General features: G+C 37.4%; 4 protein-coding genes across 14 annotated transcripts; 1 reads left to right on the top strand and 3 right to left on the bottom strand.

Annotated features, from left to right (window-relative positions):
* Nucleotides 1–134: 134 nt before the first annotated feature.
* On the bottom strand, nucleotides 135–10,056 carry LOC113739686 (ADP-ribosylation factor GTPase-activating protein AGD3-like). 4 transcript variants are annotated; one of them, XM_072047285.1, is made up of 19 exons: nucleotides 9,396–10,043; nucleotides 8,703–8,779; nucleotides 7,648–7,748; nucleotides 7,066–7,136; nucleotides 6,782–6,844; nucleotides 6,258–6,302; nucleotides 5,394–5,459; nucleotides 5,227–5,274; nucleotides 5,024–5,119; nucleotides 4,898–4,939; nucleotides 3,884–4,099; nucleotides 3,628–3,759; nucleotides 3,313–3,546; nucleotides 3,084–3,170; nucleotides 2,691–3,005; nucleotides 2,288–2,433; nucleotides 2,119–2,209; nucleotides 1,071–1,549; nucleotides 135–699 (listed from the first exon to the last, which is right to left on the bottom strand). In XM_072047285.1, exons 1-19 carry the CDS (start codon nucleotides 9,453–9,455, stop codon nucleotides 585–587), a joined length of 2,484 nt encoding a protein of 827 aa, XP_071903386.1. In that variant the 5' UTR covers nucleotides 9,456–10,043; the 3' UTR covers nucleotides 135–584. The 4 variants fall into 4 exon arrangements, with proteins under 4 accessions (XP_071903386.1, XP_071903387.1, XP_071903388.1 ...); XM_072047286.1 differs by lacking the exon at nucleotides 8,703–8,779 and having other exon boundaries at nucleotides 9,396–10,044; XM_072047287.1 differs by lacking the exon at nucleotides 9,396–10,043 and having other exon boundaries at nucleotides 7,066–7,174; nucleotides 8,703–8,718.
* Nucleotides 10,057–11,066: 1,010 nt separating this feature from the next.
* Nucleotides 11,067–15,035, top strand: LOC113739684 (uncharacterized). 3 transcript variants are annotated; one of them, XM_027266979.2, is made up of 2 exons: nucleotides 11,067–11,357; nucleotides 12,604–15,035. In XM_027266979.2, exon 2 carries the CDS (start codon nucleotides 12,647–12,649, stop codon nucleotides 14,771–14,773), a length of 2,127 nt encoding a protein of 708 aa, XP_027122780.1. In that variant the 5' UTR covers nucleotides 11,067–11,357; nucleotides 12,604–12,646; the 3' UTR covers nucleotides 14,774–15,035. The 3 variants fall into 3 exon arrangements, with proteins under 3 accessions (XP_027122780.1, XP_027122778.1, XP_027122779.1); XM_027266977.2 differs by having other exon boundaries at nucleotides 11,067–11,475; XM_027266978.2 differs by lacking the exon at nucleotides 11,067–11,357 and adding an exon at nucleotides 11,485–12,256.
* Nucleotides 15,036–15,142: 107 nt separating this feature from the next.
* LOC113740108 (uncharacterized) lies at nucleotides 15,143–22,364 on the bottom strand. 3 transcript variants are annotated; one of them, XM_072047281.1, is made up of 13 exons: nucleotides 22,078–22,364; nucleotides 21,931–21,997; nucleotides 21,552–21,662; nucleotides 21,179–21,374; nucleotides 19,752–19,837; nucleotides 19,443–19,638; nucleotides 19,166–19,277; nucleotides 18,120–18,247; nucleotides 17,770–17,976; nucleotides 17,546–17,655; nucleotides 17,129–17,258; nucleotides 16,803–16,952; nucleotides 15,143–15,631 (listed from the first exon to the last, which is right to left on the bottom strand). In XM_072047281.1, exons 1-13 carry the CDS (start codon nucleotides 22,166–22,168, stop codon nucleotides 15,413–15,415), a joined length of 1,803 nt encoding a protein of 600 aa, XP_071903382.1. In that variant the 5' UTR covers nucleotides 22,169–22,364; the 3' UTR covers nucleotides 15,143–15,412. The 3 variants fall into 3 exon arrangements, with proteins under 3 accessions (XP_071903382.1, XP_071903384.1, XP_071903383.1); XM_072047283.1 differs by lacking the exons at nucleotides 21,931–21,997; nucleotides 22,078–22,364 and having other exon boundaries at nucleotides 21,179–21,348; nucleotides 21,552–21,569; XM_072047282.1 differs by lacking the exons at nucleotides 21,552–21,662; nucleotides 21,931–21,997; nucleotides 22,078–22,364 and adding an exon at nucleotides 21,503–21,519.
* Nucleotides 22,365–22,719: 355 nt separating this feature from the next.
* On the bottom strand, nucleotides 22,720–27,203 carry LOC140003781 (uncharacterized). 4 transcript variants are annotated; one of them, XM_072047278.1, is made up of 4 exons: nucleotides 24,566–27,203; nucleotides 23,956–24,110; nucleotides 23,727–23,830; nucleotides 22,720–23,551 (listed from the first exon to the last, which is right to left on the bottom strand). In XM_072047278.1, exon 1 carries the CDS (start codon nucleotides 27,114–27,116, stop codon nucleotides 24,681–24,683), a length of 2,436 nt encoding a protein of 811 aa, XP_071903379.1. In that variant the 5' UTR covers nucleotides 27,117–27,203; the 3' UTR covers nucleotides 22,720–23,551; nucleotides 23,727–23,830; nucleotides 23,956–24,110; nucleotides 24,566–24,680. The 4 variants fall into 4 exon arrangements, with proteins under 4 accessions (XP_071903379.1, XP_071903380.1, XP_071903381.1 ...); XM_072047279.1 differs by having other exon boundaries at nucleotides 22,720–23,594; nucleotides 23,997–24,110; XM_072047280.1 differs by having other exon boundaries at nucleotides 22,720–23,564; nucleotides 23,997–24,110.
* Nucleotides 27,204–27,246: the final 43 nt, after the last annotated feature.

Here is a 27,246-nt window from a genome sequence, read left to right as displayed (position 1 = left end):
AGGACCAAGGTACAATGAAGGGACTACTTTTATCGCTCTTTGATTGTAAATCAAAACAGGAAAAACAACTATTATCCATCCTAAGCGTGGAAGCAAATTCAAAAGGAAAAATGACAAAGAAACGGTGGAAGCAATTTCAAAAGGAAAGAAATCAAAATTTTTCAAGATTCAATGCAAATCATACAACTATTATCCATCCTAAGCGTCCTAACAGCACATTTCTGGGGACTAGCTCAAGTACAATAGGAGTCCCATGGTCACAGAGTCATCCTGAAATTACTTAAAAAAGTTATATACAGCCACAGCATATTCATCCTAGCCAATCTCAAAAGAAAAGAAACCAGAAAAGATGGCACACAAACACGAGTATCGTGCATCTTTACACTGTTTTTGGTACCACATTGTGTCTTTCAGAAAAAGGCATGCACCCAGTGGGAGACGAAAGTGAGGTAACTCCCTTGCATGGTTTAACTGGTAAGAACCTGACTAGCCATATTCAAATTACCTCAGATCCCAGGGTAGAAGAGCACCGATTTAGTACATTCGAAAGTTTTCATTTCTACCTCTGATTCATGGATCCAAGGCTATCTGCTAGCATTTTTCAAGACAGCAATTATCTCAACATCATCGAGGTCAGATTCTTTAACAAGCTGTAAAGGTGTTTTACCTTCCTTATCTGGAGCTTGCGGGTCAGCTCCCCTGCCATCCAAGGGGTCACATAAGCAGCAGTTAAAAACTTTCGAACGCACACTCCCTACTAGATGTTTAGATTTGGAAATAAAAGTCTTCTAGTATATGAATTAATTACTAAGAGCTGACTTAGTCATGCATTGTATCAATGAAGGACTTGAACTAGGTGTTTAGACAATGCACAACTTCAGGAAGTTGAAGTTCCTTCTTATACTGATAAACAAAAATCACACTTGGAAACTGAGGATAAACTGAACATGGACCCCGAAAAAAAAAAAAAAAAGATGAGGATTCTCCACAATGAAAACAAAGAAGCATAGGATCTGTTGATTGGAAAAAGAAAAGAACATAATAGAAATCTAGTCAGATGCAAGAATTACCTAGTAAGCAGAAGCTTGACAATTGCAATTCTTCCTCTTATTATAGCATGATGCAATGGTGCCTGACCCCTTGAATCACAAGAATTTATATTTGCACCATGTTGTAGGAGCAACTCTACCATACTGACATCAGCAATTTGGCAGGCCAGGTGAAGCAAGGAACAGCCATCAAGAAGATAATTAATGAACTGACTATGACTAATGCTTTCTGCATTTGCAGATAGTACAGAACCACCATCCATATTGTCAAAGTTCTGATGAGCATTTGCATGATCCTGCAATCTCATTGGCTTGGCTAGACTTAATGGTGTAGTAAGTGAGGCTTGCCTAAGGATTGCGTTTACATCCACTTCACATATGACAATGAGGCGGTATGCTGATTTCTTATCATTCATGCGAACACTTTCCCACAATTGTTCGGCAACTGAAAGAAGATGCTTACTGTCGTTAACTTTCTGAACAAAACGTTTTTCTGCATACTGCAAAAGGAAAACACGCTGTTAATTTTTTCTTTTTCCCAGATAAAAAAAAAAAAAGCAAACATCGTATTAGTAAAACAGTATTCCCCTGTACAGAAAGTGCAGATAACAATTCAAAATCAGACAAAAACTCATCTGAGTGTCCATGCATGTTTATAGCTCTTATTTTTTTATTTTTTGAACTGTCACATTGGCGCAGCAGTCATCTCCATGCATGTTTATAGCTACTCCAAGAAAACAAGTATACAAAACCTAGCGATTATAGTCTACCGAGGTTTCTGAATGCCTTGAAAAGATCTGTGATTCGTCTGATTCCATGATAGCCAAAACTTTGCCCTTAAATTGCACATCAAACTAAAAAAAAAAAAGAGTCCATTTTAACAAATCACCGTAAAGTCAATATCTAAGAGATTGTCTTTAATGTGACTTTTTAAAGTAAAATTGACTTCCTTAGTTTGCGAACAACAATAAATTCAACAATACTTGTATAGTTTCCAATTAAGATATGAACATTTGAGTAAATAATCCAACTGAACTGATAGAGATAAAAAAAGAAGAAGAGTTAGTACCTTTGCATGAATGAACTTCTCCTTAACTGAGATATGATCATCATGACTGGGTTTACTGAAAAACTGTTTGTGTTTATCAGACTCAAAGAACCTGCATCAAAGATATATATATTTAACATTAAGCCTTTAAAACAAGATAATCAACTGCAGAAAACTCTGCAACACTTACCGCCTTGGTATTTCATCAGCCTGAAAAGTTTTTCTTGCATTCAACAGCCCCTCCCATATTGAATTCACAAAGACGTTCCCCAAGGCCTGGAACAACGCTATCACAGAAGGTTCCCAGACCTTCACATCGAGAGCTAAGGATCTCACCTGCACTTGAAGTACACAACAATGTAGGATTAGCAACCAAGAAAATCATTTGCTACTAGCGCTAAAAGTAATCAGCTACAATGAGCAACCAGCACTTTTCTTCTCATGAGCTATTTATTGTCAAAATTCCTTTCATATACAACCAGGACTAGGTCTTGATAGAACCTTTACACTAGAAATGTGTTTGTAAGATATTGAAAATTAACAGCAAATGTGAGAAGGTTAAAACGCAAACTTGAGATAAAAAAAAAACTTGCCTTTGATATATGTACCCCAAGGTTTCGGTGAACACCAGAACACTCTATACAGATTAGGACACCAAGATTCAGGGAAGCCCAGTCTGGTTCAAGCGCACCACAATCAGCGCACACATCGTTCCCAGGTAATCTTTTTAATGTATCAACTGGCTTATCAATTTTCATACTATGATGTAGCTGCAGTGCACTTTTTGATGAACGTATCAAGTTCCTAGAAGCAAATTCCTTATCAGAGGAATGTTCTTCAATTGTCCCGTGATCATAATCTGGACTTCCGATGGAACTACTTTCACTACTGGGGCTTGCAGCAAAATGCTGGCACATGATTGAATTAGTATAATTCATGAGAACCAAACACTACGTTTAGAATGCACTGATGCAGTTCGATTTTACCTTCTCGGGTTCCTGGGAACTCAGTAAAGATGCAATAACTCCAGTTATTTTATCAATCCAATCCATTTGCTCTGTTGCACTCTCTGCCTACATGACCAAACAACTACTAAGCTACCGCCCAAGATAACGAGTCTTTAAGTAATTGGGTTACAAAAGACATTCAGCCTCACCAACTAAAAAGTTTCTCACTACTCAAACTATTAAACATGTCAGGCTAATAAGTATTTACCTGCAAGGTGTAATTCTTCGCTGGTGAAATTATCCTGAAGCAAAATCTCAGATCTGATTGATCTGCATCAACTTTTATTGTTGATGTGAGTAAGTTCACCGTGTGACGTGCAACAGACTTTTCATCGTGTACACCACCATGATAATGAGAAGACAACCAACGACTTAGAAGTCCAGAACTGGGTTCTGAGGGAGAACTTCTATGTACATGAAAGTGACTTCCAGATCCTGGGAACTAGTAGAGAATAACATATTAAGTGGAGAGGAACCAAAAGGAAGGAGCCTTTGACATGAAATTTTTGTTTAAATTACTTACAGATGACCTGCTCCATTGTTTGCGATAGTAATACAACATTCCTCTGCTATCCAAGACAAAAAATCTTCTCTTCCAGTCACCTCTTAAATTAGAAGAACGTTTTGAGAGATATCCTTGTTTAATGGTTTGCACCTAAACTATTGAAAACTTAGCTATAAACATAGAGATCAGGAACATATATTGAAAAGAGTAAATGCTAAAAGAAACCAAGGAAAGCTCTCTTTGGTTACAAGGAAATCAATATCAATTTGAGTACCTTCCCTTCCAGTGCAGACTGCATAACTGCCTCTATGACTTTGTGGGAACCTCTAGGGAATTGTTGTACTATATCATGACTTGGAGAACCAATGGACCCATTGAATGATCTTCTACTCTCTTGATCAACCTGCCTTTTGTACTCCTGCATCCTTTCATTTAGAGCTGCCTGCTCATAATTGGAACTTTCTCTTGCATGCTGTGCATAAGCCAAGACCTGTAACAGAATAGCTTCCCTAAACTCCACAAGATATGTATAGTTTATCATATAGACATTAAACATCAAAACTGTAGCTTAAACCATTCAGAAACCACTTCAACCACAAGGAAAACAGCTGATAGATATATTCAACAGTTCGTGCGGTTGGCTTAAATATCTGATAGAATGAGGATGTCCAGAATGTATTTTGCATACTATTTTCATGATTGAACAAATAAAGTTTTCATGTGCAAGAAGTACGTAGTAGTGGCTGCTTGACTCCATTCTCCATTACTTCATGTTTGCTATTAATAGTTGCAATCAGTTCGACAAGTCGCTAAATCATGAAGCAGCCATGAACAAAACCAATTCCTTAGAGAATATCAGCTATTGAAGGATCAAGGATAGAATTTAACAACTGAATAAAAACTTTTTAAGTTTGAGCTTCTTAAAGTAAAACATTAATACATAGATGGGAAACATTGGGCAACATCTGTGGTAAATTATGGAAATGTAAGGAAATTTAAGTAAGATTGAGGCGACATCTTGCATGTATGCCAGTCCTATTCTAGGAGGATCCCATTGATGCATCTAAGGAATGCTGTTACGGCAATGTAGCTTGTCCAATGCTTTGGCAGGGTAAGCTTCTATATAAGTCTCTGTAATTGCTTTCTTCAACCTCCTCTTAAGCATCTTACTATTACTCCTATATGCTCTTGTATGTTCCTTCCAGGGATATGAACTACTGGACAAATAAAAGAGGTGCTAAAACACGTTATCAGAAATCAGTCCATAATAAAAAAAGAAAAACTGGACCTGGTTTATGTAAGGCTCCATCTGATGCAATAGCTCGTATCCCTGTACATGACATCACTTTTTGGATTCAGCATGTGCATTATAAGCGTATCTCCATTTACTAAGAGCTTCTAATCATAAAAGGACCTGTTTGAAATAACGAAGATGAGCATCCATTGCACTACCTACAGCATCCAAAAACTCGAATCGTTTCTTTGCCTCAACAGTAGAAAGAGCACCAACCTGACCTTTCATCAAAAAGTTCTATAGTAAGACAATTTCGAAATTAGAGAATTCCATATCTTGATAGTTCTATAGAAAAAAGAAATGACTAGAAACTTAAAACAAACCAGATTGAACCGTGATTGCTCAAACACAGATCTTGAATTATGAAGTTCCTGGAACGTCCCTCTACCAAATTAGAATTTAACAGATAATGGTTACCCATAACCAATTATCTGATCAACGAAAGCAATTGGTAATAAATCATTTAATGTAAAAAACTAATGCTCAATACCTCCTCTAACGCAGCAGCTACATCATTTTTAGTGCTTTTCCTCAATGACAAATACTTCTCGCGGACCTGAGGCAGGAATAGGGTGTTAACAATAAAAGAAGAAAGTACCAACTATATCAGCATGTGATTCATCACTGTACATCCTTTATTGGTATGTTAAGATATTCCAATTGTATATTTTGTTATATTTAGTAGCTTGTAATCAAAACAAGGGGGGTTCCTGTATAGTGTACAGCAGCAAGAGATTAGGAGTAACAAGCCAGTGCTCTATCTTCTCAACTAATGATTGGGTATGTTGATGGGTTAAGTTGGTAAAATTCTGCCTATACTTAGTTCAATGGAGCTTAAAAAACCCCACAGCAACCACTAAATATAAGCTTTAGATCTACAGTGCGGTGCAAAATAGGCTCCCTCACCATTTTGTGCGTGACTAGGAGAAAGAGAGATACTCTTAAGAGAGATATGGCTCTAAATATAGAAGTGTATATATTTGAAAGGAAAAGTACCAAAGTAAGGATGATTTCTTTGACTTTTAATGGATCTCATAGTTCTCTGCAGCTTCCTACTCACTTAAGAAGATTGATGCTTAGTTTCCTAAGTACCCCAAATTATAAAACTGCTAATTATCTCTAATCCTCAAGCTGCCTGGCATGTCAGTGGACTAAAGGATTGACATGGAAATGCTAAAGGATCTATTAAGCAACTGAAGTCATAATCTAAACATAACATGAGAGTAGGTTTCTCAGCACTGCCAATAATGACAGTAAATGAAATAGGAATTTTTATAGATCAACTGAGCTTCTCATAAAAAATTGATTTGAGAAAATAAAATCAGCAAACTGCTGAGGTGTAATCATGTAATACCTGGTCATAAGTAACATTAGCCTTATCAAAACGCTTACGAGCTTCCTGCAATTTACATGATTGTGTTGATTAGAATGGAAAAGATCCTTCAATATATAATAGTAGGAGGGAAGTCATGCAGAGTTATAATGATATATACATATAAACAGTATTACAAGTAACAGAGTAACAACAACAGGTGACCCTATTATTAAGCATCATCTAATGTGCAATCTCAGAATATAAAATAAGTCATAACTGAGGTGAAATTCTAATCTCCCACTTATTTCATTTGCTTTATTCCAGTTCAATATGCATTTATTTATTGAGAACACATGCAAGCACATTAACCTACCTATAACACCAGAAAAAGTGTTTAAGACCGTGGAGACCAGGGTGACTTGCGAACAAGGACACAACAAGAAACTATGGGGGAGACATCAAAGAGAGAAATATGCATTCCTTGAAGACCAAACAGGATTATATTCTGAGCACCTCCTTCATTTTATAGAGCAAAAGCCTAAACTCAAAGTGATGGCTAGTACCTTGACATCTTGAAGATCAACATTAGCAAAGTGCAGTAGCCTATCATTTAGTATGTGCTCCACCTGAAAAATTGGAAAGTAAGGAGAGGAATTAAAACAGATATAAGACTAGGTTAAATGCCATGGTGCCGAAGAAGTTAATGTATCTATATATTAATTGCATATTAGATCAAAGGAAGCCAAGGAAACTGAAAGTACTTTTAGTAGATTCTTATGAAACTACTTTTAGTAAATAGCAAAAAGAACAAAATGAGCTCTTTCAAAATTGAAAGAAGATTTATCACCTGCGATCGAAGAACTTCCTTGTACATTCCAATTTCTCTCAGAGCAATTGCAAACTTAGCCATATCAGGGCCTAACATATTCAATATTAAACTCCATCAGCATTAAAACCTGCAAAAGATGAATGATTGACCCAAAAAAAAAAAAGGAGACCGAAAGATGAACAAACAAATACGCTGGCAAAACAAATACATCCTGCTTGCTTGGAAGAAAGCAGTATGTTAATCTTCACTTCATTTTGAACAATTATGACTAGATTTACTTGACTGAAATCCCATGACTTGATATTCAGGACATGTATATCAAGTTCTGCTGAGAAGGGTGCTGCCTTTTTCAAGTTTTACTTTCTTTTGTCAATTTTATACCACTAGATAAAGTTCTCAACATAATCTGTCAGAAAATGACATGCAGAGATTCAGCAGGTATAGCGACAGATTTCATGCACATGGGGCCCAAGTGTTTTTGAACTCCTAGCTACATTTTGATAATCACAAGTTTTGGAGCATTAAGAGGAAACCAATTCATACAAGTCTGAAAATTTCCAAGCTGGAAAACAACTCATACAGAAAATAAACAAAAAGTACCTCCAAATGCAACAGAAATGGGATCATTGTGACCGCCTCCAAATGTTTCAAGAGCACTTGCAAAAGCAATGTCCCTATCGTATGCTTCTCCAAGACCTTCTCTGGAAAATTTGAACAAACAAATATCAAGTGTATACTTCATGATGAGCAAGTTTAACAATAAAGAGTTATCCAAGTATATTTGCAACAGAAATTAATAGACAGTTTCATGGCCCAAAAAGAAATTAGTGAATCCTCTCAGTATCTAGTTTACCAATATTTCAGAGGCTGATATCTGCTGCAATGAGCAATTAACAATTCAATCATATCAAACAATCTGAGAAGGGATTCTTTAACAACGCAAAACAACATTACTGTATTAGAAGAAGAAGGCAAGAGAAGTCAAAGAGCTTCATTAGGTAGAAATTTCATTTCCAATCAGCTCAATTTCATCGACCAAGATTCTCTTTAAACTTAGATGGTTTTCTAAAAGGAAATTAGTTAAGCACAAAATCCGTGCATTGCAGTTGTGATTACCCATCCACAACATCATCTTGGAGGTATTTCTCCTCGTTAATACACCCAAACAAGCTTGAAAGACAGTTGTATCCCTCTCCACACCCCCATTTTTACAGCTACATTTGAAATTTAAGTCAGCATAAATAGCTCTTGTTCCTATCCTGTCTTATGCCAAAAGGCCCTTGATTCAAAAAGTATATCAATGTCAACAAATTTCATCTAATGATGTGAATTTAGACATGGAAGAAACAGAACCTAGTTTCCTATTTCTTGTGATTTTATCTTTCTAGCAAAATCAGAAGACTACCGTTTAAAGTATGTTATAAAACTAAAATAGAAGAACTTGGAATACGAAGTTATGTATCAAAAAAGACCTGATTAGATGAATGCAGAGTGCAGAATTTAACTAATACATAAACAAATGTTCAGTAGCTATAGCGGAGTAATGATCATACTTAACTGCACTTAATTGCAACCATTCTATACATGATAAGAAGTGGAATCATAGAAGGAACATGTATGCAGGATACTGAAAGAAAATGGAGGTTTAGACTTACGTGTACTTCCGGCATCCTTTAAAGAACTTTACACTTCTTTCCCTTAAATTCTCAGCACTCTCTTCCAAACATTGGATCTGATTGACAAGTAAAGTTTTAAGAATATAGTTGTAGTAGTACAGTTTTAGAATGAACAAGCAAAGTGATGCTATTTTGTCAAGGTTGTGCATCTCAGTTTGGCAAATGAAAAATCCGACAAGTAATTGAGATTCTGTCTGTAAAACACTAGCAGACTAGACAGTAAAGGAAACAAGCTGTAACAAATATATTAGCTAGTAAGTAACATGACTCCTAATTCCTGGCGTAATACTTCTCATTAGTAGGTTGTTTTTACTTCTTGAAAGTGTGCTACTTGTAGTCTAAAATTAGCATTTTCCACACTGGTTTCGAGCTCTTGTCAAGCCACATGGTGCACTCAAAAGAGCATTGGACCTTGAGGGTCCAATGCATCTGACTATGATCCAACACATATAAATCTTGCTCAGGTGAATAACCAAAGTCTCTGTTGCAACACAAGTCAATGTTGCCATTGACCCAAAAAATGCAATGATCAGCAGAAACATAAACTAACACCGTGCCTAATGAAAGCAAATTAATATTTCCACGGTATTATCATTATGTGAGAATTGATTCACGGAAAAAAAAAAAAAGAGTCAGAAGTACATAAATGGGGACAAAGAATTGAACTAAAACCTGTTGCCGGAACATCGGTGAATCATCAAGCCTTGCGAACTGCATCTTTTCCTCTTGCATCTGATCCTCTGCAATATAGCATCAACTAGCAATCCAACCCAACTTCATATGACCATGATCACTATCCCCACCGACAAATCTAACCATTAATATTCTTTTATAAAAAGAATCCTCAAAATTTTCTTTTAAAAAAAACCCATTAAAAATATCATGCTACACAATCTTGAATTGGAAAATTCTTGTCTTCAAGTTAAAAGAAGGCCAAGAAAAGTAAAGGGCAGAAAGAAGAGAGACTAAAAATGAAAAGGGAGTCGGAAATTGTTGATAGAGGTCAGAACAGAGCGAAAATAGAGGAGACAATATGGGAAAGGGGGACCAATTTATGCGATATTTCATGGCTGTCACTAAAAAATGGAAAAATACCGTTGTGGGGATGCTCATGTTTCAATTCTCATTTCTATCTTGGTGCTTTTTAAATTGAATTTTCCTTAATAATTTCCACAGTGGGGTTTAATTACTTGTTAAATGAATCCAATCCAATCCAGTCCAGAGTAGCAGATTTCCAATATTAGTACTATTTGATTATTGTAGCAGCTATAGCACTAGAGGTGAGGTGCCTGGGGCAGTGACTAAACAGTTAGTACCAGTGGTTGATGTATTTAATTTTGAGATGCAATGATTAACTGTCTAACATGACACATTAGTGCGCGCCAAATGCCTCCCCTATCCTTTGCCAACTCCAAAGTTTAAATGGCCACCCACTTTGGCATAGCCACTTTTCTTTCCTCTTTTCTTGAAAATCGTAACAGGGAAAAGAAAAAAATGAAAAGACAGAAAGAGAGAATACGCTTTTGCAAAGGCAGCAGTGGACATGGACAAGGGATGAAGGGAACCCCTTTTTTTTTTTTTTCTGTAAAATTCATAAGAAGCTTCCAATTTTATCTCTTGGCAAGATCCTTTTATCAATGACAACAATAATTGAATTAGATCTTATGAAACGACCTGTGAAGTTGTTGTTTGCATGTCATAGCATGATATGAATAATAATACAATTCTTTAAAGAATATATGATATTTGGAGAAATTCATGCTGTTCTTTTTAAAGAATTTGCTTTTGCTTTGATGTCCAAGATCGAAGTTAACCTTAAATTTGGATTAGATACCAACAATAAATGTATTTGCGAGATTTCCATCGTTTTCAATTTAATCTGGTCAGACAAGGCATTCAATGGCAGCCATCCATCAATTCGTTCAATGATTGTCAACTTGCAAGTGGTATCAAAATAGACTAGAAAATGAAATCAATCATGACATTTTTTTTTTTAATTTTGCAAAATGCAAATCATCCAATCCGTCAACAATTCACAATTTCATAGTACCATACATGGGATAGGATGGGAAGCCCTGCATGCAAGTTGTATTGAGATTAGTGAAAAAACATGTGGAAATCTTTTAAAATTTGTTAAATAAATTGGTGTGAAAAATGAACCAAAAATGAATAATCTATACTAACAGACTTTACCCTATAAAAGAAGTACCCACATACCCACTAATTGCTATACACTAATTAAAAAAGGCACTGATATTAATCTTAAATTCCAAAGCTGCAAATTGGAGAATTACTGGTAATCTACTACGCCAGTAGTCAAAACTATTTTCACTAAACTTTGCTTTAATTGTCTATGACTATTCTCGTATATAAAATTTCCAAAGATGCAACCTAGTACATAAGTACACAGCACCATTCATAACGCACTATTTATAAGCTAATGTACTATTTGATGTTGGATAAACGATGGAAAACTTTTTAGATTATTCTGGGAAGCAAATCTCCTTCTTCTGTTTTTCATTGATTTTTTGTTTTGGTACCATGAAAAAAATTTTTTTTTTAAAAAAGCTGGCATGGGTAAGTGGTAGCTGTAGTAATGGGAATGCTGTAATGGTATACTGGTTCATGAGAAAGGTACAAGAAGCTAATCGACGTTCTTTCTTTCCGACCCCAGAAAACAAAAATCTCTGCTTTTTCACATCTTCATTTCATCTCAAATATCAATCCAGTAACCTTTAGCTTCTTCTGATAGGTTAGTCTTTTCAGACATAAATTTCATTTCCTCATCTTTACTTTTTAACACAGTCGCATATATGCATACAAATGCTCATTCTTGCATTTTGCTGTATGAAAAACTTAAAGCTGCAAGCTTTTAGTCGTAATACTAACGGGATTTTTGCGTCGAACTTTTATTTTGGAAGAACCAGAAGATTTACGTGAGGGCAATGCTTGTTTTTGTATTTTCTGGTGGTTCTAACGTTCTGCTTCGGTTTAAAAATTTGAACTTTTGCTGTTTCTTGATCATAAAAAGGTACTTGCTTTATTTTACTGATTGAAGATGAATACTGACGTTATTACTCCATGTTCTTTAACGGGGTTGATTTATTGTAAAAAAGGAAATTTTGCAGAAAAAAAAATGCATGCTTGCCCAGTTAAAAGAATTTGAGTTTTATTATGTACTAGTAATTGTTATTATTATGAGACGGCCTTTAGTCAGGAAATTTGATGGATTTTACCATGCTGGGGACTTGTCAAATTGGATGGTTTTATCACCTTGGCCTTTGGTTCTTTGGCGGAATTCATTGGTTGCTTTACATTTTTTATAAATTCATTACTTTTCTATTTAGATCCTTCTTTTCGTGTTGTTAAAACTTAAAACCTCATGGGATTTCCATTTCATTCTCAGAGGCTATGGAGCTTATGTAGGGAATGCAAAACTTCAGAAAGTTGGTTCATAAATTTAACTGGTAACATATTGTGAAAGGCTTACTAGTGAGGGATTGTGATCTGCTGAATTTGGATGTGATATTTAGGTACTTTAGTCCTTATTTTACCATAGAAAGACTTTCAAATCTCGAATTTCTGTAAATTTTTGTCTGAGTTCCATGCAATATGTATCTCATTTGTTAGACTTTACATGTGAGTTTGGTTGAAAAGCCACTCTTATCCTTCCAAGCATCAAATAACTTTCAAAGAAATTGCTGCCTAACTACAGTGCATTTGTCACTGCTAATGTCATTGTGGAGTTCATCTCTTTGAACATTTATGGTGTTAAACTGTGAATCCTTCCTTAGTTCCGTCATTCCTTGCCTCCTTTTGAATTAGCTTCACTTAATCTGCATCGCTAAGTGATAATGAATTTTGCTTCTTGGCCCATTAGGAGCATCAATTCGAGAAATTTCATGACTCTGGGAACATGAAACATGGTGAGCAGGATAGAGGAGTATAACAGAGAATTGGAGGCTCTTCGTGTAAAGGAGAAAGTGGAGAACATGATTCATAATGAAGACTATGCTGGTGCAAGGGATACTTTGCAAAGAGCCCGTAATCTTTTTCCACTTGATGAAATTGTTCCTAAGCAGACTGTATGTGAAATCCTATCAGCTGCCAATATCAACTTTCCAGGTTGTGAGATTGACTACTACTGGGTCCTTCAACTTGTGCCATCAGCCAAGATATTTGACATAAAGCATCAGTATCAGAAACTTAGAAACATGCTGCAACCTTTGAAGCATAAGTTCCCAGGTACAGATGTGGCTCTTAAACTCATAGAGGATGCTTTCTTTGTGCTTTCTGACAATCAAAAGCGTTCTGAATTCAATTTGCAACGTAGCACCGCCTGGGAAAATTATGAATCACCTCCTCTAGAAGCAACAATTTCCTCTGAATTGTCTGAAATGAAGGGAGGAATGTCTGCTCTAGCCTCTGGTTATTGTCAAAATGTCTCTTTAGAAAACCTGGGGACAAGGAGTCAGGATTGTTTGACAACGGGCATGCATCTAATGAGAAATGGAGGAGCTTGGTCAAATTCTACCAGTAATACTTCCGAAGGAGATGTGGCAGAAGTTAGGCTTGACGTGAACTCTCTATCAGAACAGAACCATGCTGTTTCAAGGGATCATCCATCCTCTTCCAGAAATATGGCCCATGAAGTGCTTTATCAGGATATTTACAACTTCGATGATGACAGCGAAGTAGATAATATGGAAATAGGCCAAATATGGGCAACACATTATCAATCAAATGAACATCAAAATTGCCGATATGCTCAAATTATCGCCAGGTCTATGTCTACAGTTACTGTGATGTGGCTGAAACCAATTCCAGTTACTGATGCAGAGAGAAGATGGTGCGAGGCCGGGCTACCTGTTGGATGTGGATCTTTTCGACTGGACTTGGAGTCGGGAGAACACGTAATTGCACCTTTGCAGTTCTCCTACAAATGCGCTTTGAATACTGAAGTGGCAGCACAACAGTTTGACATGTATCCACAGAAAGGTGAGGTTTGGGCGGTTTATGAGGATTGGAACCTCGAAGAATGGTCCTACAATCCTGAAGTTACACATAGTTGCAACTATAGATTAGTTGAAATTCTCTCAGATTTTTCAACATATACTGGATTTGATTGCACGTATTTGGTGAAGGTTCCAGGTTTCAGGAGCATTTTTCAGAGGGAAACGGGAGGAGGCTTTTCCATCACTATTCGTGTCCTTCCGCGCATGTTATACGCCCTATCCCACAAGGTTCCAGCATATAGGTTAACTGGAGAAGAGATTGATGGAGTAGTCAGTGGGATGTTGGAGGTTGACCAGTTAGCATTGCCAAATAATATGAGAGGAAAACCAGACGAGGCAGGGATGTGGAAGATGGAAAAGCCAGGAGGTAAACCAGATGATGCAATAATGTCGGAGAGAAAAAGCCCAAATCTTTCTAGTTCTACAGGTCAGGTTTGGGCTGTCTACTGTGGAAGAGATAAAATGCCTCGGCAGTATGTGGTTATACACAACGTGTTCTCAAGAACCCAAGTACTTGTTAATTTTTTGGAACCTGAACCAGACTTGGATAATAATTGGTGGCAGAAGAGTTTACCTATCGCATGTGGAGCATTTAGCGTTGGAGAAGTAATCATGGATATGAAAATATCGCAGTTGTCACATCCAGTCAAGGTTGGGAAAACTATGCCTGGCTACGTGATTTATCCTGCAAAAGGCGAGATTTGGGCTATGTACCAAAGGTGGAACGGTGAGTGGAAGCTTTCTGATCTAGAAAGTTGTGAATATTGGATTGTTGAAGTTCTATCAGACTTCTCAGAAAGAGAGAAGATTGTGGTAGCTAGGCTGGGTGAAGTGAAGGGCTGCTGCACTTTTTTTCAGCGGCTGCAGCTGGACGGCTTTGAAATGATTTGTGAAATTTCAAGAGCTGAGATCCATAGTTTTTCCCACAGGATTCCTTTTTGTAAAGTCCCTGGTATTGGAGATTATGGCATTTCAGAGAGTTCTTTACATTTAGAACCCAACTGTTTGCCTCCAAAACGGAGAAAGCTGGCATGAGCATTAATTTACTGGATGGAGAGGTGAAGTGTGAAAGGGCCAGGTTGTTATAGACTGAATAGTTTGAAGGCTTCTGAAAACGAAGTTGAATTACTTATGGCACAATTGCCATTTTGCGGTGCAAACTTGGTGTTAAGATTCAACAGAACTCAACAACTGAATAATCTTTGCATTCGTTGTTCCTGATGGAGAAAACGCTTTCCCTTTTTTCAAGCTTTGTTTGTCAAACCGCTATTTAAATTCTTGATTTGTGTGTTTTTTCTCCAAGGTTTCAGGTGACGGCATAATCTTGTTTCAATACTGTTCTAGAATGCAGAAAACCAAAAAAACGTGCAATTTGAGATAGCTTTGGCAAGACACATTTGCAAATTAAAATCTCCAAATCTCACTCAGTCATTTTCCTTGATTTGCCACATAGCCAATTAAATTACAAAATTCGCAAATTATTGTAATTCAATTCGAAGTACCAACTGTTGTTTTACAGAATCTAGAGAGCCAAAATTTTGATGGCGATTTGAATCTTTTCCGAGTACCACAAAAGTTGCCACAACTCATCGTCGCTGAATGGTCAATCTTTCACGAGTATCACTGGATGGATATAAAAACTCGCAAAACAAAAATACTCCGCAATAAACCTACTCATCTCCAAAGTCTACCTAAAAAGCTTTTCTTGTCCTTCTTTGTCCTGTTCTCCAGTGATGGGCATTCTATTAGATTATATGCCAGGTCAAGAACTATTGGACTCCGAGCAGCTGCCTGGAATGAAGGTGGGAAGCGCTCAATACGTGACATTGACTTGACACTGGCATCCACTGCTGATTCATACACATCCAGGTTGTCCATAAGAAATTTCTCCAACTGAAACAACAGAATCAGCATCCAGTAAAAGGTTAAGCCATAATACTACAGAAGCGTGATTGAGACGTGCTTAAAGAAGTGCGCTTCAGCTATGCATTTAAAAAGTTAAACTAGACTAATTTGCAACCATTTTAAACATTAAAAACAGAGACAAATCCCAGCTCAAAATGCGTTAAAATATTACCAACTTGTGCCTAAAACAGAAGCAACTTTGGAAAGGAAAAGAAGTAAACAAAGGGAAAACAAAAAATTATGCACACAAGATGAGGAGCAAAATAGCCTGTGTTCTTCAAATAATCACAAAGGAAGGATAAACTGTGTTGAATACATGGCTACATAAAGAAAATCCAAAAGAAGGACCGGCTTTGAGAAAAAAGTAAAAGATAACAATGCACATGTATTCATGGTCCAACAAAGTATGTTCCACCAACTAAGCATTGTAGATAAGGAGTTGACCTAAAAGAAGTTCCATCACAGATGGCACATATAGGCAAAGCATCACAGTGGTGTCGTTTATCATATTCTAATGGAAGCAAGAAAATTTCAGTACTAGGAAATATTCCAGCAGAAGAAATTAATGCATGGTTTTTGATCCACAAATTCTATGGCCAGTTTATTCAGAGAATCCTCGTGGTTCAGCACTATAAGATGACTTTCAAAGTGTGAATGGTGAACATGCATAAAGCTGATCTCTAGGACCAGGCAAAGTACTATGACTACAGAGGGTCCATGCAACAGTTTATCCACAAATCTCAAAATAAAACCATGCTTTTAGTTGCATGAATTAATTATATACAAAAAAACTTGAGGAATAGAGTGTAAGTAACATGTAAGCAAATCTGAATGCCTTCACATATTATGTAGCTAAGATACATATACGTAAAGTGTATAAAGCGATGCAAACAAATGTGCAAATTTTTAACATCAATATCTAGAAGAAAACGACAACATCAATATTGAAGGGCTAACAAAATGCATAATCATAATTTGAGATATTCAAAAACCATTAACACATGGCCAGCTTAAAAGAAAGTGAAATCTAATGAAGCCACATCAGCATAATGGGGAAATTAATAGTAGCATCATACTTTACATGCTCCAACTATGATTGATGCATTTAATTTTCTTCTAGATGAACAAGTCCAGGACCTAAATTAAATGTGCCACAAACCTTCTTATCTTTTCCAGTCAATGATATAGTTGAAATCTTTTGTGATAGCTTTTCTGGAGCCTGCTCTTCCTCCATGATGGCTATTGCATGCTCTATACAGCTGTTTGATCTACTTTCTTTTTGCAGTGTCTGCAACTCCTTTATCACAGCCTGATAAAAAGATAATGGACAAAAATAAAGAGACAAACAAAGCAGTCAACACGTGAGTAGACATGGAAGAACAAGCTGCCATAAACATGATATTTCATAAAAGAAAAATAAAAGATGGCCCTTTGGTTATGACTTTTTAAATTAACCAAGTCAGCCACAGAGGAAAGTATGCACACCTGATCAGCTGTCTTCGAATTTTGAAGCTCTTTAAGGGCTGTATCAGCTAGAAAGCGAACTTTGCAGTACAAAGCATAGGCTTCTGTTCTCTTTCCAGCCAAACTGTAGGATTTGGCTAAATAGAAACACCTGCCAACAAATTGACAGCAAGGTCATATGTTGCACAATGAAAACATTCTCAATCCTAACACCTCTTACCAATTTTCATGGTAACAATAGAAAAGTAGAATAAAAAAAGCAAACTTAAGAATATACAGTTATTTGACAGGATAAGTTAAGAGAAGACAAGACTTTTAGACAATAAGATAAACCTACAGCCAACTTATACATTCACAAGAAAAGAGTGAAGTGACAGCCTGTAAGAGACAAAAGAAACAAACAGCCAAAAAAAGAAAAAGTAGTGACATAAACCGAACCTTTCAGCTCTGAAAACCAAACTTTTGAGCTCACACTCTTCAGCAAAAGCCAACTCTTCTGGCTTTCTATCTCTTCCAGAGCTAACTAAATCAGAAAGATCAGCAGCATTCTGCCAGTTGGAAGAGCAGTTACTAAATTTCGACACTTACAAATATGCCTACTACTATTGCTACATGCACAAAAAGATTGCAAAAAGCTAGCTATATGAATTATGGGTAATCACCTGTAACAAAAGGTCATATAGTCGGACAAGCTCTTCAGGCTTGGTAACTTTTTCATTCTTATCATCACGGACCTTATTGAGTTTGCTTATAGCAATGCTAACCAATAACTGGTTCCTTTCGATGGTTCGCTGTCCTAAAACAGCACCAATTGCTTTATCAAGGCCACTAAGATCATCTTTCATGCTTTCAGAATTTCCTGCACTAGCCTAAAAGAGAGCATAACGTGAAAACCAGTAAATCCGGAAGGAAGGAAAAAAACATATCATCGTTCCTAATAGCAAAAAGTGCACTAAGATGACAAGTACTTGATTACACAAAGAAAAAAAAAAAGGGAACTCATGCTCCTCACCAAATCATTGCGAATGCAGCTTCTGGCTTCATTATATGCAGCAAATATTTTGTCAAATGTGGCAAGTCTTTTATCTGCTGGAAGAGAGTCTGCTTTTGGGCCATGAATGTCCTTCTCCAGTTCCTGAGCTGATCAAGTTCGCATCATAAGAAAGGAAAAACCTTCAGACTGGATGATAAAGCTATAGAAAGTACTAATCAACTCAATGAACACAAAATGGCTAAGAAAGCGGATGCATAAGGTGATATCAGATTACATAGGAAATCAAGATCCCGTTGGTTTTTATCAATCTGTTTAATGTTGGCAATACAAAAGGAAAGGAGCAGAAGAGCTTTCAGAAACATTGAGAATCCAATTTAGAATTGAGATTCACTTAAGAATCACTTATTTCGGAGCAATCAAGCCACAAAGTACATGGAAGGGACTCACAGAATTTATTTTGATTTCTAGGCAACATCCTCTATGTTGGCGTTCTGATTGAAATCAAGGTACTTAACCCAGAAAGAAATCAGTCAATAGCAGAAAATTCTGTGAATGAGTTTATGATGTAGCATTAGAGATAGAAACATGTCTATCTAATTACACCAATGCAGTGAGGGCATTACACAATTCATTTCAAAGTTCAACCTAGAAAGGCCAAATGCCAGTCTTTAACACGTTCCTCTGTATGACCTGATGAACTTACTTCAGAAGCACAACTTATATAAGCAGCAAACCTTAAATAAGCAACTTCTGCAAAGCTAATATTCTAATTACACATTAAAACCATTAAACTTTTTAAATGTTATTTAAATGGTGATTTCCAAATAAAAATAACTGTTCCAAAACTATTATTGGAAAAATACAACAGAGAACATGCTGCCTAAATTTGAATTTCCAGCTAAACTAAAAAAGCTGTCAAGCAAACAATTCCAGCTTCTAGAGTCAACCCAAAAAGAGGCAATGCAGTTGCAACAAGCAGATAGAACTTAGAAGGAAGAAAAACTTAAGTATCCATTTTGCTCAGAAACCACTATGACTTAATTATGTCATGATTCATTACTAACCTTTCAGTATGGACACCCTTGTTTTTGCATTTGATATTGGAAATCGGTGCCCAAGCCAATGGAATTCTGTCATTGATGCAGCCTGCTGGGACCTAGCCTCAGACATAACAGCCTTTTGATCCAAGAAAATGCAGTTATAATAAATTAGATACTAAGCTGAGAAATTCATGTTTCCAAGTTGTCATGACAAAAGTTGTGGAATATGATTCTATCAATAGTATAGCCACACACACCTCGTTAATCACCTAACTCCTGAATTCTATTATTTAAGACTCACCTCCAACTTTGCTCTAAACAGGTCCAAAGCAGGTCCTTCCATTTCACCTATGCGTAACAATTCAGAAGTTTGTAAATTTGACTCGCCAATTTTGTGTAAGCAGTATCTTATGCTAGGTTCTAATTCCTCAACCCGCTCACGGCACAAAACTTGGTTCTCAAGGTCTCCATATTTCCCAAGTTCCTCATAAACAGCCCTAAAGAAAGTAACTAAGTTAGCGAACAAGGAAAATTAAAACAAGGGAACTGTACACTTCAAGCAACATCTTGGATATTTAAAGAAGAAACAACCATACTAAACATTTAGTACCTGGCACCTTTGAAACTCTTCAGTGCAACTTCCCAATTCTGATCTTGTTCAAATAACAAATTTCCCCTCATATAAGCTGCATAGGCCTGCAGTTTAAGAATTGATAGTTTCTTAGTACAGAGAATATTACTTGCATGCAAAAGTTACAAGCAACAGTGAGAAAAAATTGCCAAGTCAACAACATTGACAGGCTGAAACTCCACCACTAAGTCAAATGGAAACACAAAATGGCAACAACATCTTCAAAATGTCCATCTGAGAAAAGAGTTGAAGAGCACATCGATTGCTAAGTGAGAATTGTTTTTACAGCTTGCATGTACGTCAAGAACTAGTTAATAGTCCATCTGATACTTTTAATGAAAAAGACTGAAAAAGGGAAGGAAAGACAGTAAGAAACAACTGAAAGTCGGCATTGATTGCATAAACCAACTTCCACTAAGTATGACTGTATTGTAAACTATATTGTTGGTTTTAATTGCAGTGATTGCAGATGAATCCAAACCATCCATAGAAATTAACTTTATCTTAACTTAAATAGTTCCTTAGAGATTATAAAGTGATAGATTCTCCACCATATCATCTAAACTAATCCAAGCACTAAACCTGAATTATTCGTAAATACCTAGTTTGATATGTGCTGGCTACAGTTATAGAATGTAAACTTCTACCTAAACCACTTGTAACAAGAAAAGAACGGTCAAAGGAAGAAAATTAGTAGCAGACTATGAGGTTTACTTATTAAAAGCATCTAAGCAGGTTATCTCTCATGATTCTAGCAACACCACGACTAGGGATGGCAACAGGGGCGGGTTCCCGAGGGGGGTGAGGCAGGGGTGGAGGGGATTTTTCTCCCCCCTTTTTAAATGGGGCAGGTGATGGGGGGGGACCTCCACCACTAAAATAAATTTTAAAAAAATGTAAATATTTATAGCTAGTTTTATACATATATAAATATACACATTACAAACACACATCAATAATATATGCAAATATATTATAATTTGAGAACTAAAAATATCATGATGTCAATAAAATAAATTTTAAAATATCAATAATATCTAAAAGAATGATTTATGAGGTTGTTATTGATGTTATATATGTGGACAAATAATGTCCAAATAAAAATTATAATTAGCCAACCACTATGGAGCGGGGTGGGGCAGCGCAGGGCAGGGGTAAGGGAAGCAGGGGACGGGGCAGGAGTGGGGGGAGATTTAGAACATGGGGCTGGGGACGAGGGAGGGATCCCCCGCCTCCCCCCCTTCCTCCAAAAACCAGGGGCCCTATTGCCATCCTTACCCACAAGTGAAAGGAAATGCAGTGAACCCAATAAAACAAAAAATTCCTGAAAGAGTCTGTTAGAAATAATTAGATTATTTGTATACAGGGCACAGCAGCAGTGCAAAATGATGAATTAATCAGCACACCTCTGCTTCCAAAGATGTCCTAGAATCTCCCTTAATGGAACACAAGTCTTGAAACAAAGTAGCCCATTTGACTGCTTTTCGCAGCCTACCAATCAGATAGCCACGCTGACGTGCATTTGGACCATCTGGCAGCGTTTTCTTTTCCATAGCATGGCTCCAAGCTCTTTCTGCTGTATAAAGAACCACATGAAGATACCTACAGTGTCCCCAACCACCATGCAGAAAGCAATCAAGATAGATTAACGACCACTTAAGAAATTATTAACGAGAGACAAAGCAGCAAATTTGTTCTTCAAATAGCAAAAGCGAAATTAAAACATTTACCAACTGTAATGTCAATCAAATTCAACCATTGGTCTTGGCAATCTATTACCTCACTTCAGTGACCATAGAAGCTGTAATCGCCCTCTTACTATATTTACCACGGCCATGCGTGAATTTCAATGACTTGTACAATCTCCTGAGCCGAGCAGTACAGTACCTCCTAAAAATTTGCAAAAACTGGTCAATTTCACATTCCCTCAATAGTACAACTCTATCAAACCACATTTTTCACAAATTTAACCCTGCCACCTCTAATGATCAATGTCATAAATTCCCTCATAAACCTATATAGAGCACACTTACGCTTATATACTGGTAAAAACAATATCATACGGCATTTCTTACAAAAATTAAACCTACTTCCCGGAACTTCATCGTACCAAATTACTCATAAACATATACCATAAGTGTACAAGCGTAGGTTATACCGGTAACGAGCGTAATCGCCAAACCGCAATCCATGCTGCATCTGAGCCGATTTCAAGAGCTGCAAAACTGTAAATTCACCAAAAAAAAAAAACATAAATTATCTCCTCAAAATTAGCTGTCTAGAGCTTTATGGGAGAGAAAATTACCATTGATAGAGAACCTAGGGCTATTAATCTGATCAACGGATTCCGAATTCTGGTTGTCCACATCCATAGCGGAGTTGTTCTCTTTCGCCATATCGTTAATGTGAAATCTCCGTCAGATCTTAAATTTGGCGTCGTCTTTATCGGAATTAGCCCGACGGCTTGAATGTAGGTGGCTTGAAAGATTCTGAAGATGTTCAAAATGCCCCTGGCTTGTGGCACACTGCCGGCGGCGGGGTTTTCTGGTTTAGTCGCTGAGTGAACGTAAATGAAGCCTGTTTGGTCTCGACATAAAAATCCTAGTCTCCTCTGCGTTGCCTTAATGGATTATGACAAGTACTGGAGTCTAATGTGTAATTCAAATTGTTTATGGGTACGTGGACAACAGACTTAAAGCCTAGGGGTCATTGTTCAATTTATCATAACTTACTCATTTCGTCCATCATTTATATGAATTTAGTATCCACAACTAGTTTCTTCATTTTATTTATTTATTTATCTTGTTGGGTTTTAAGGGATTTTTTCTACATTACTACTTTCCATTGCTCTGTGGAGTTATTTTTTTTTTCTTAACTTTGTAGTTTCTGTCATAACCTATGAGTTTCAAAATGTTTGAGGCTGGTGATGACATAAAAATTAGGACCATTAGCAAACCTTAACACTTTATTAGCAAAATGGCATGAGTTGTACTGTTAAAATGAACAAGAGTATCCTGAGCTTCACAATATAATGGGTACTACCCACTTCCAAGTTCCACACTGTGCTACTTTACAAAGACACGGTAATATTTTCTATCCCTCCAATGGCAAATTTTGCCAATTTGCTACCAGTATCATTTCCTTGCAAGTTAATATGAGAAAAGGACCACATACAAAACAGAGGACTCAAGACCAATATATCTTCGGCTATGTTTGCAGCTTTAGCATCAGATTAGTAATTGTAAATTAATGGCTTTGGTTAATCATATTTGCTAGCTTCAGCTTCTGCAGGATCCTTGCTGCCTTCACTTGCTTCTGATGTTGCCCAGCTTGCTACAATCTCCCCAGGCCAGTTACTTGCAATTATCCCATATCCTAACTTGTTCTTAATTGGACAGATTGTTGCAGCAGAGTTCATCTTGATGCAAACCTCAATATGTTCCATTTCCACTACGCTCAACTCCTCGTGTTGTATTCACACTGTTCCTGAGTGGCTTTATGTGCAACCTTGTCAATGTCTAATCTGGATTCACTGAACTCTGCTTTGTTCTATCCTTCCATATTAGTCATCGTCAATTGCAAGGAAGCTGAATGTGCTCCTTCCCAGCAATTAAAAAAGTCCCTTCAAGCTTTTGCATATTACAGAAGGCAAATATGCCTTCATCCAATTGGGAAAAAAAAAACCATCCTGAAAAGCTCCAAATCCTCACAGTGAACTGTTTCTCACTCGCATCTAGCACTCCAGCATATTTTGGGGATGCCTTGCTCTAGCGTATCACCTACATATGAGGTCTGTCAAACATGTAGTAATAGAGCATGACCCTGCTAGTAAATGGGAAAGTGACTTTTAAAGTCATGCAGAGCCAATAATTCGAGTCAGTTGTTTGTTTACAGTGTGTGCACATGTGACTTTCGCATAGAAAGTAATCAAAAATTTTCTAGTATTTACCATACCTATGACTGTAGGATCCACCCACTATAGATTGCACCCGTGCCTTCTTCACAATTACAGTTCCCAGAAGATGGCAAAGTTCCTGTGTTGAGTAGGACTTCTCTGGCTGCATAGAAATTCACAGGTTTAAGCATCATCAATGACAACCTAAAAAGCCATGGCTAGTCAGCAATTTGCTGACACTGTGTTCATTTTCAATGGACTATAACATGTCTAGTATGTAAAGGAAACCTGTGTATATGTGATTGTCAACAAAAATCTCACAAGATAACCTGGATATCAAGTAGTAAGCCAACCAAGTACAATGTCCATTTGCTATGTTACCACAAATTGATTAGTCTAGTATATTCTCCAGCTCAGCCTCCAAGGAGTGAGTTCAGCATCCTCTGAAAAATTAAGAATGATGGAAACCAAAATTAGTCAACCATTCTTAAAGAATAATGCAAACACAACATCGAGGATGTGACACTTTAGATTTATCTGAAGAAGTAATTAATTGACTATTCTCAGTCTTTTAACAGCTATTTTCATGATAGTGTACCTATAATCTTTCACCTCGATCCTGTAACTGCATCTAATTTATTTGGGAGAACATTTTAAACTGCAGTATGTAAATATCTTGAAACATCCAATGGGGCATGTCAACCCTAAAAGGGCCCATGCACTCTGCAAGCAATGGAGTGAATACTTATTTGTATAAAAGTCAGGTACAATAACAGGACGTATCATGCTAATTGTAAAGATACATGGCAGGTACTCAAGCTATCCAACTTAATGCAATCTGATCTCGATTGGACAAATTTGATAGCAGATAACTAATCTAAAAAATGTAGTTAATTACCCTTGAGAACTTATACTCTTATGGATGAGAGCATCACAATCATGACGATCTGCATAATTGGTTCCTTCTCTAATACTTGATTCAAAAAGATGGAGCGGCGCAGAGCATTCCTATATTACACTTCAGTAGCAGCAGGAAAGTCCTCACTCATGCTCCACTCATTCAATCCTTTAACACTCATCTCAGAGCAAATTATCCGGATCTCTTCCAATCTTCCTTCCTCTCTGAGACCTGCGAGAAGCTCATTACAAACAGTGATAGTTGGGTAAAGACCACATTCAAGCATCGCCCTGTACCAGATATATGCTCCAACAAAATCCTTTAGCTTGCAGTGTCCTGCAATGAGTGTGTTATATGTATCAGCGTTAGGAATCAATCCTCCAGCCCTCATGCCATCAAAAAGATCCTTGGCCTTCTCAACCTTGCACTCCTTGAAACAACCCAAGATCAAGACATTGAAGGTCATCCTATCAGGAGGAATCCCTCTTTCTACCATTTCACTCTGCAGAGAAAATGCTTTTTGGACTTTTCCATGCTTTACATAACAATGAAGAAGCTCATTGTATAGGACTCGATCAGGAATCAGGTTTATGTCAGACATTTCTTGAACAATTTTCTCCAGTAGCATCTGTCCCTGTTTTTCTGCTTTACATTGTGCAATTAGAGGATGGTATGTGCTCAAGGTCGGTTTAACACCTGATGCTTTCATCTTCTCATATAACTCAAAACACTTCCAGGTGTTCCCTGCCTTGGAATACCCTGATATTAAGGAATTGTATGTGATGACATCAGGATGCAGACCGATGCTTATGATTTTCAAAGCCAACTCTTCAGCTTCTGTAACCCTCCCTCTTTTGCAGAGCCCGCTAATGAGTGTGTTGTATGTCACTAGAGTGGGAGGTAGTTCCCTTTTCAACATTTCATCAAGTAAACTAAATGCATCTTTTATGTTTCCTCTTCTACAATGCTCATCTATGAGTACATTGTAAATTTGAGCATTTGGCAGAACCCCTCTACATATCATATCCCTGAGTATCACTTCAGCTTCCAGATGCCTACCATCCTTGCATAAGGAGTTTACTAAAGAACCACAAGTAACAACGTTGGGATTTATTTGATTGTCTTTCATTTCCTCAAGAATCTGAAAACACCTCTCAAACTGACAATTTCGTCCATAGCCCTGAATCAGGGTGTTATATGTCTCTAGATTGGGACTAATTCCCTTCTCAATCATCTTCTTAATCCATTCATTTGCATGATCCATCTCGGATGCTCTGCAGAACATGTTGATCACTGTATTAAATGTGATCCAATCAGGCCTCAACCCAAATTTCTCCATTTCTCCAATTGTTAAAAGCACCTTTTCTTTGTTGCCTTCTCTGCAGTGCCCATCAACCATAGCATTAAACATTACCTTCGTAGGAACAACCCCATTTTCCATCAAATGCTTCATTAATTCCTCGGCCTTATCCATTTTCCCTTCCTTACACAATCCATTAACTAAAACGCCGTAGGTATACTCATTCAACTGCACCCCTCTACAACCAGCATCTTCATACAAAGCCAACGAAGCATCTGTATTTCCAGACCTCAAATGCCCATCAAACAGTATGCTATACGTGAATGCATCTGGAACAAACCCATGAACCTTCATTTCCTCTAACACTCTTCCTGCCTCCTCCATCCTTGCCGCCCTACAAAGCCCACCAAGCAACGTATTATATGTGACAACATTAGCCTCCACATTATCATTTTTCATCCTCTCCCTCATATTAAACGCCTCCTCCAAGTCCCCTGCTTTACAATATCCATCAATGAGAGTATTATAAGTCACCCTATTCGGCAACACTCTTCTATCAACCATTTCATCAAACAGTTTCCGCGCATCCGCCACTCTCCCTTCTTTACTCAAACCCCCGATCACAACATTATAAACAAACCCATTAGGCTTTATTCCACATTTTCTCATGCGCCGCATTTGCTCCACTGCTCCCTCCAAATCCCCCAACTTCACAGCCGACTGTATAGCCTTACCATAGCTAAACTTATCAACTCGAATACCCGAATTTACAGCATCTAAAAACACTTCCAGGGTCTTGTTATACTTCCAAGAACTAACCAATGATTCAAGAAACAGGTTAAAAGCGTAAAGAGAAGGAAAGTTGCCGTCTCTTTTGATTAAATCATAGACCTCAGTGGCCTCATGGGGGAGCTTTAACTCGGCATAAAACGATAAAAGAAAGCTAGAAAAGATGGGTTTTGTAGGAGGAGGCGAGGATAGGGAGTAGAGGGTGTAGAGTTGAGAAGCTGAATTGGAGTGAATGAGAGTGTTGAGGAGTCTCTTTGCAGTTTCGGTGCGGTTCTGTTGCAGTAATATTCGAAGCTTTCGAAGGTGTTGCTGGAGATTTTCGTCGGTTGCGTGGGCAGCTTCATTCGCGGCAGTTTCATTGTGGAGGGGCGGGGCGGAAGGGAGGGAACAGAGGAATTTGCATTGCCGGATAGAACGGAATTTGGAGGGAAGAAGAAGAAGACGGACCCGACGTTTTGCCATTTTCCTCCGGACAACGGTTTGCCATTCCTCGTAACGTTGTTCCCTTTTCTTTTGTATTTGATTCAAGTGAAATCGATTTCTTGAAAATCCAGTTCAACTTTTTGTTTATTTATTTTTTTGGAGTTCTCTT

This window comes from Coffea arabica, chromosome 4e, assembly GCF_036785885.1.
Source record: "Coffea arabica cultivar ET-39 chromosome 4e, Coffea Arabica ET-39 HiFi, whole genome shotgun sequence".
In the NCBI taxonomy this organism is placed as follows: domain Eukaryota; kingdom Viridiplantae; phylum Streptophyta; class Magnoliopsida; order Gentianales; family Rubiaceae; genus Coffea; species Coffea arabica.
The sequence above is the reverse complement of the archived record's forward strand: the minus strand, read 5'-3'. Positions and strand labels throughout refer to the sequence as shown.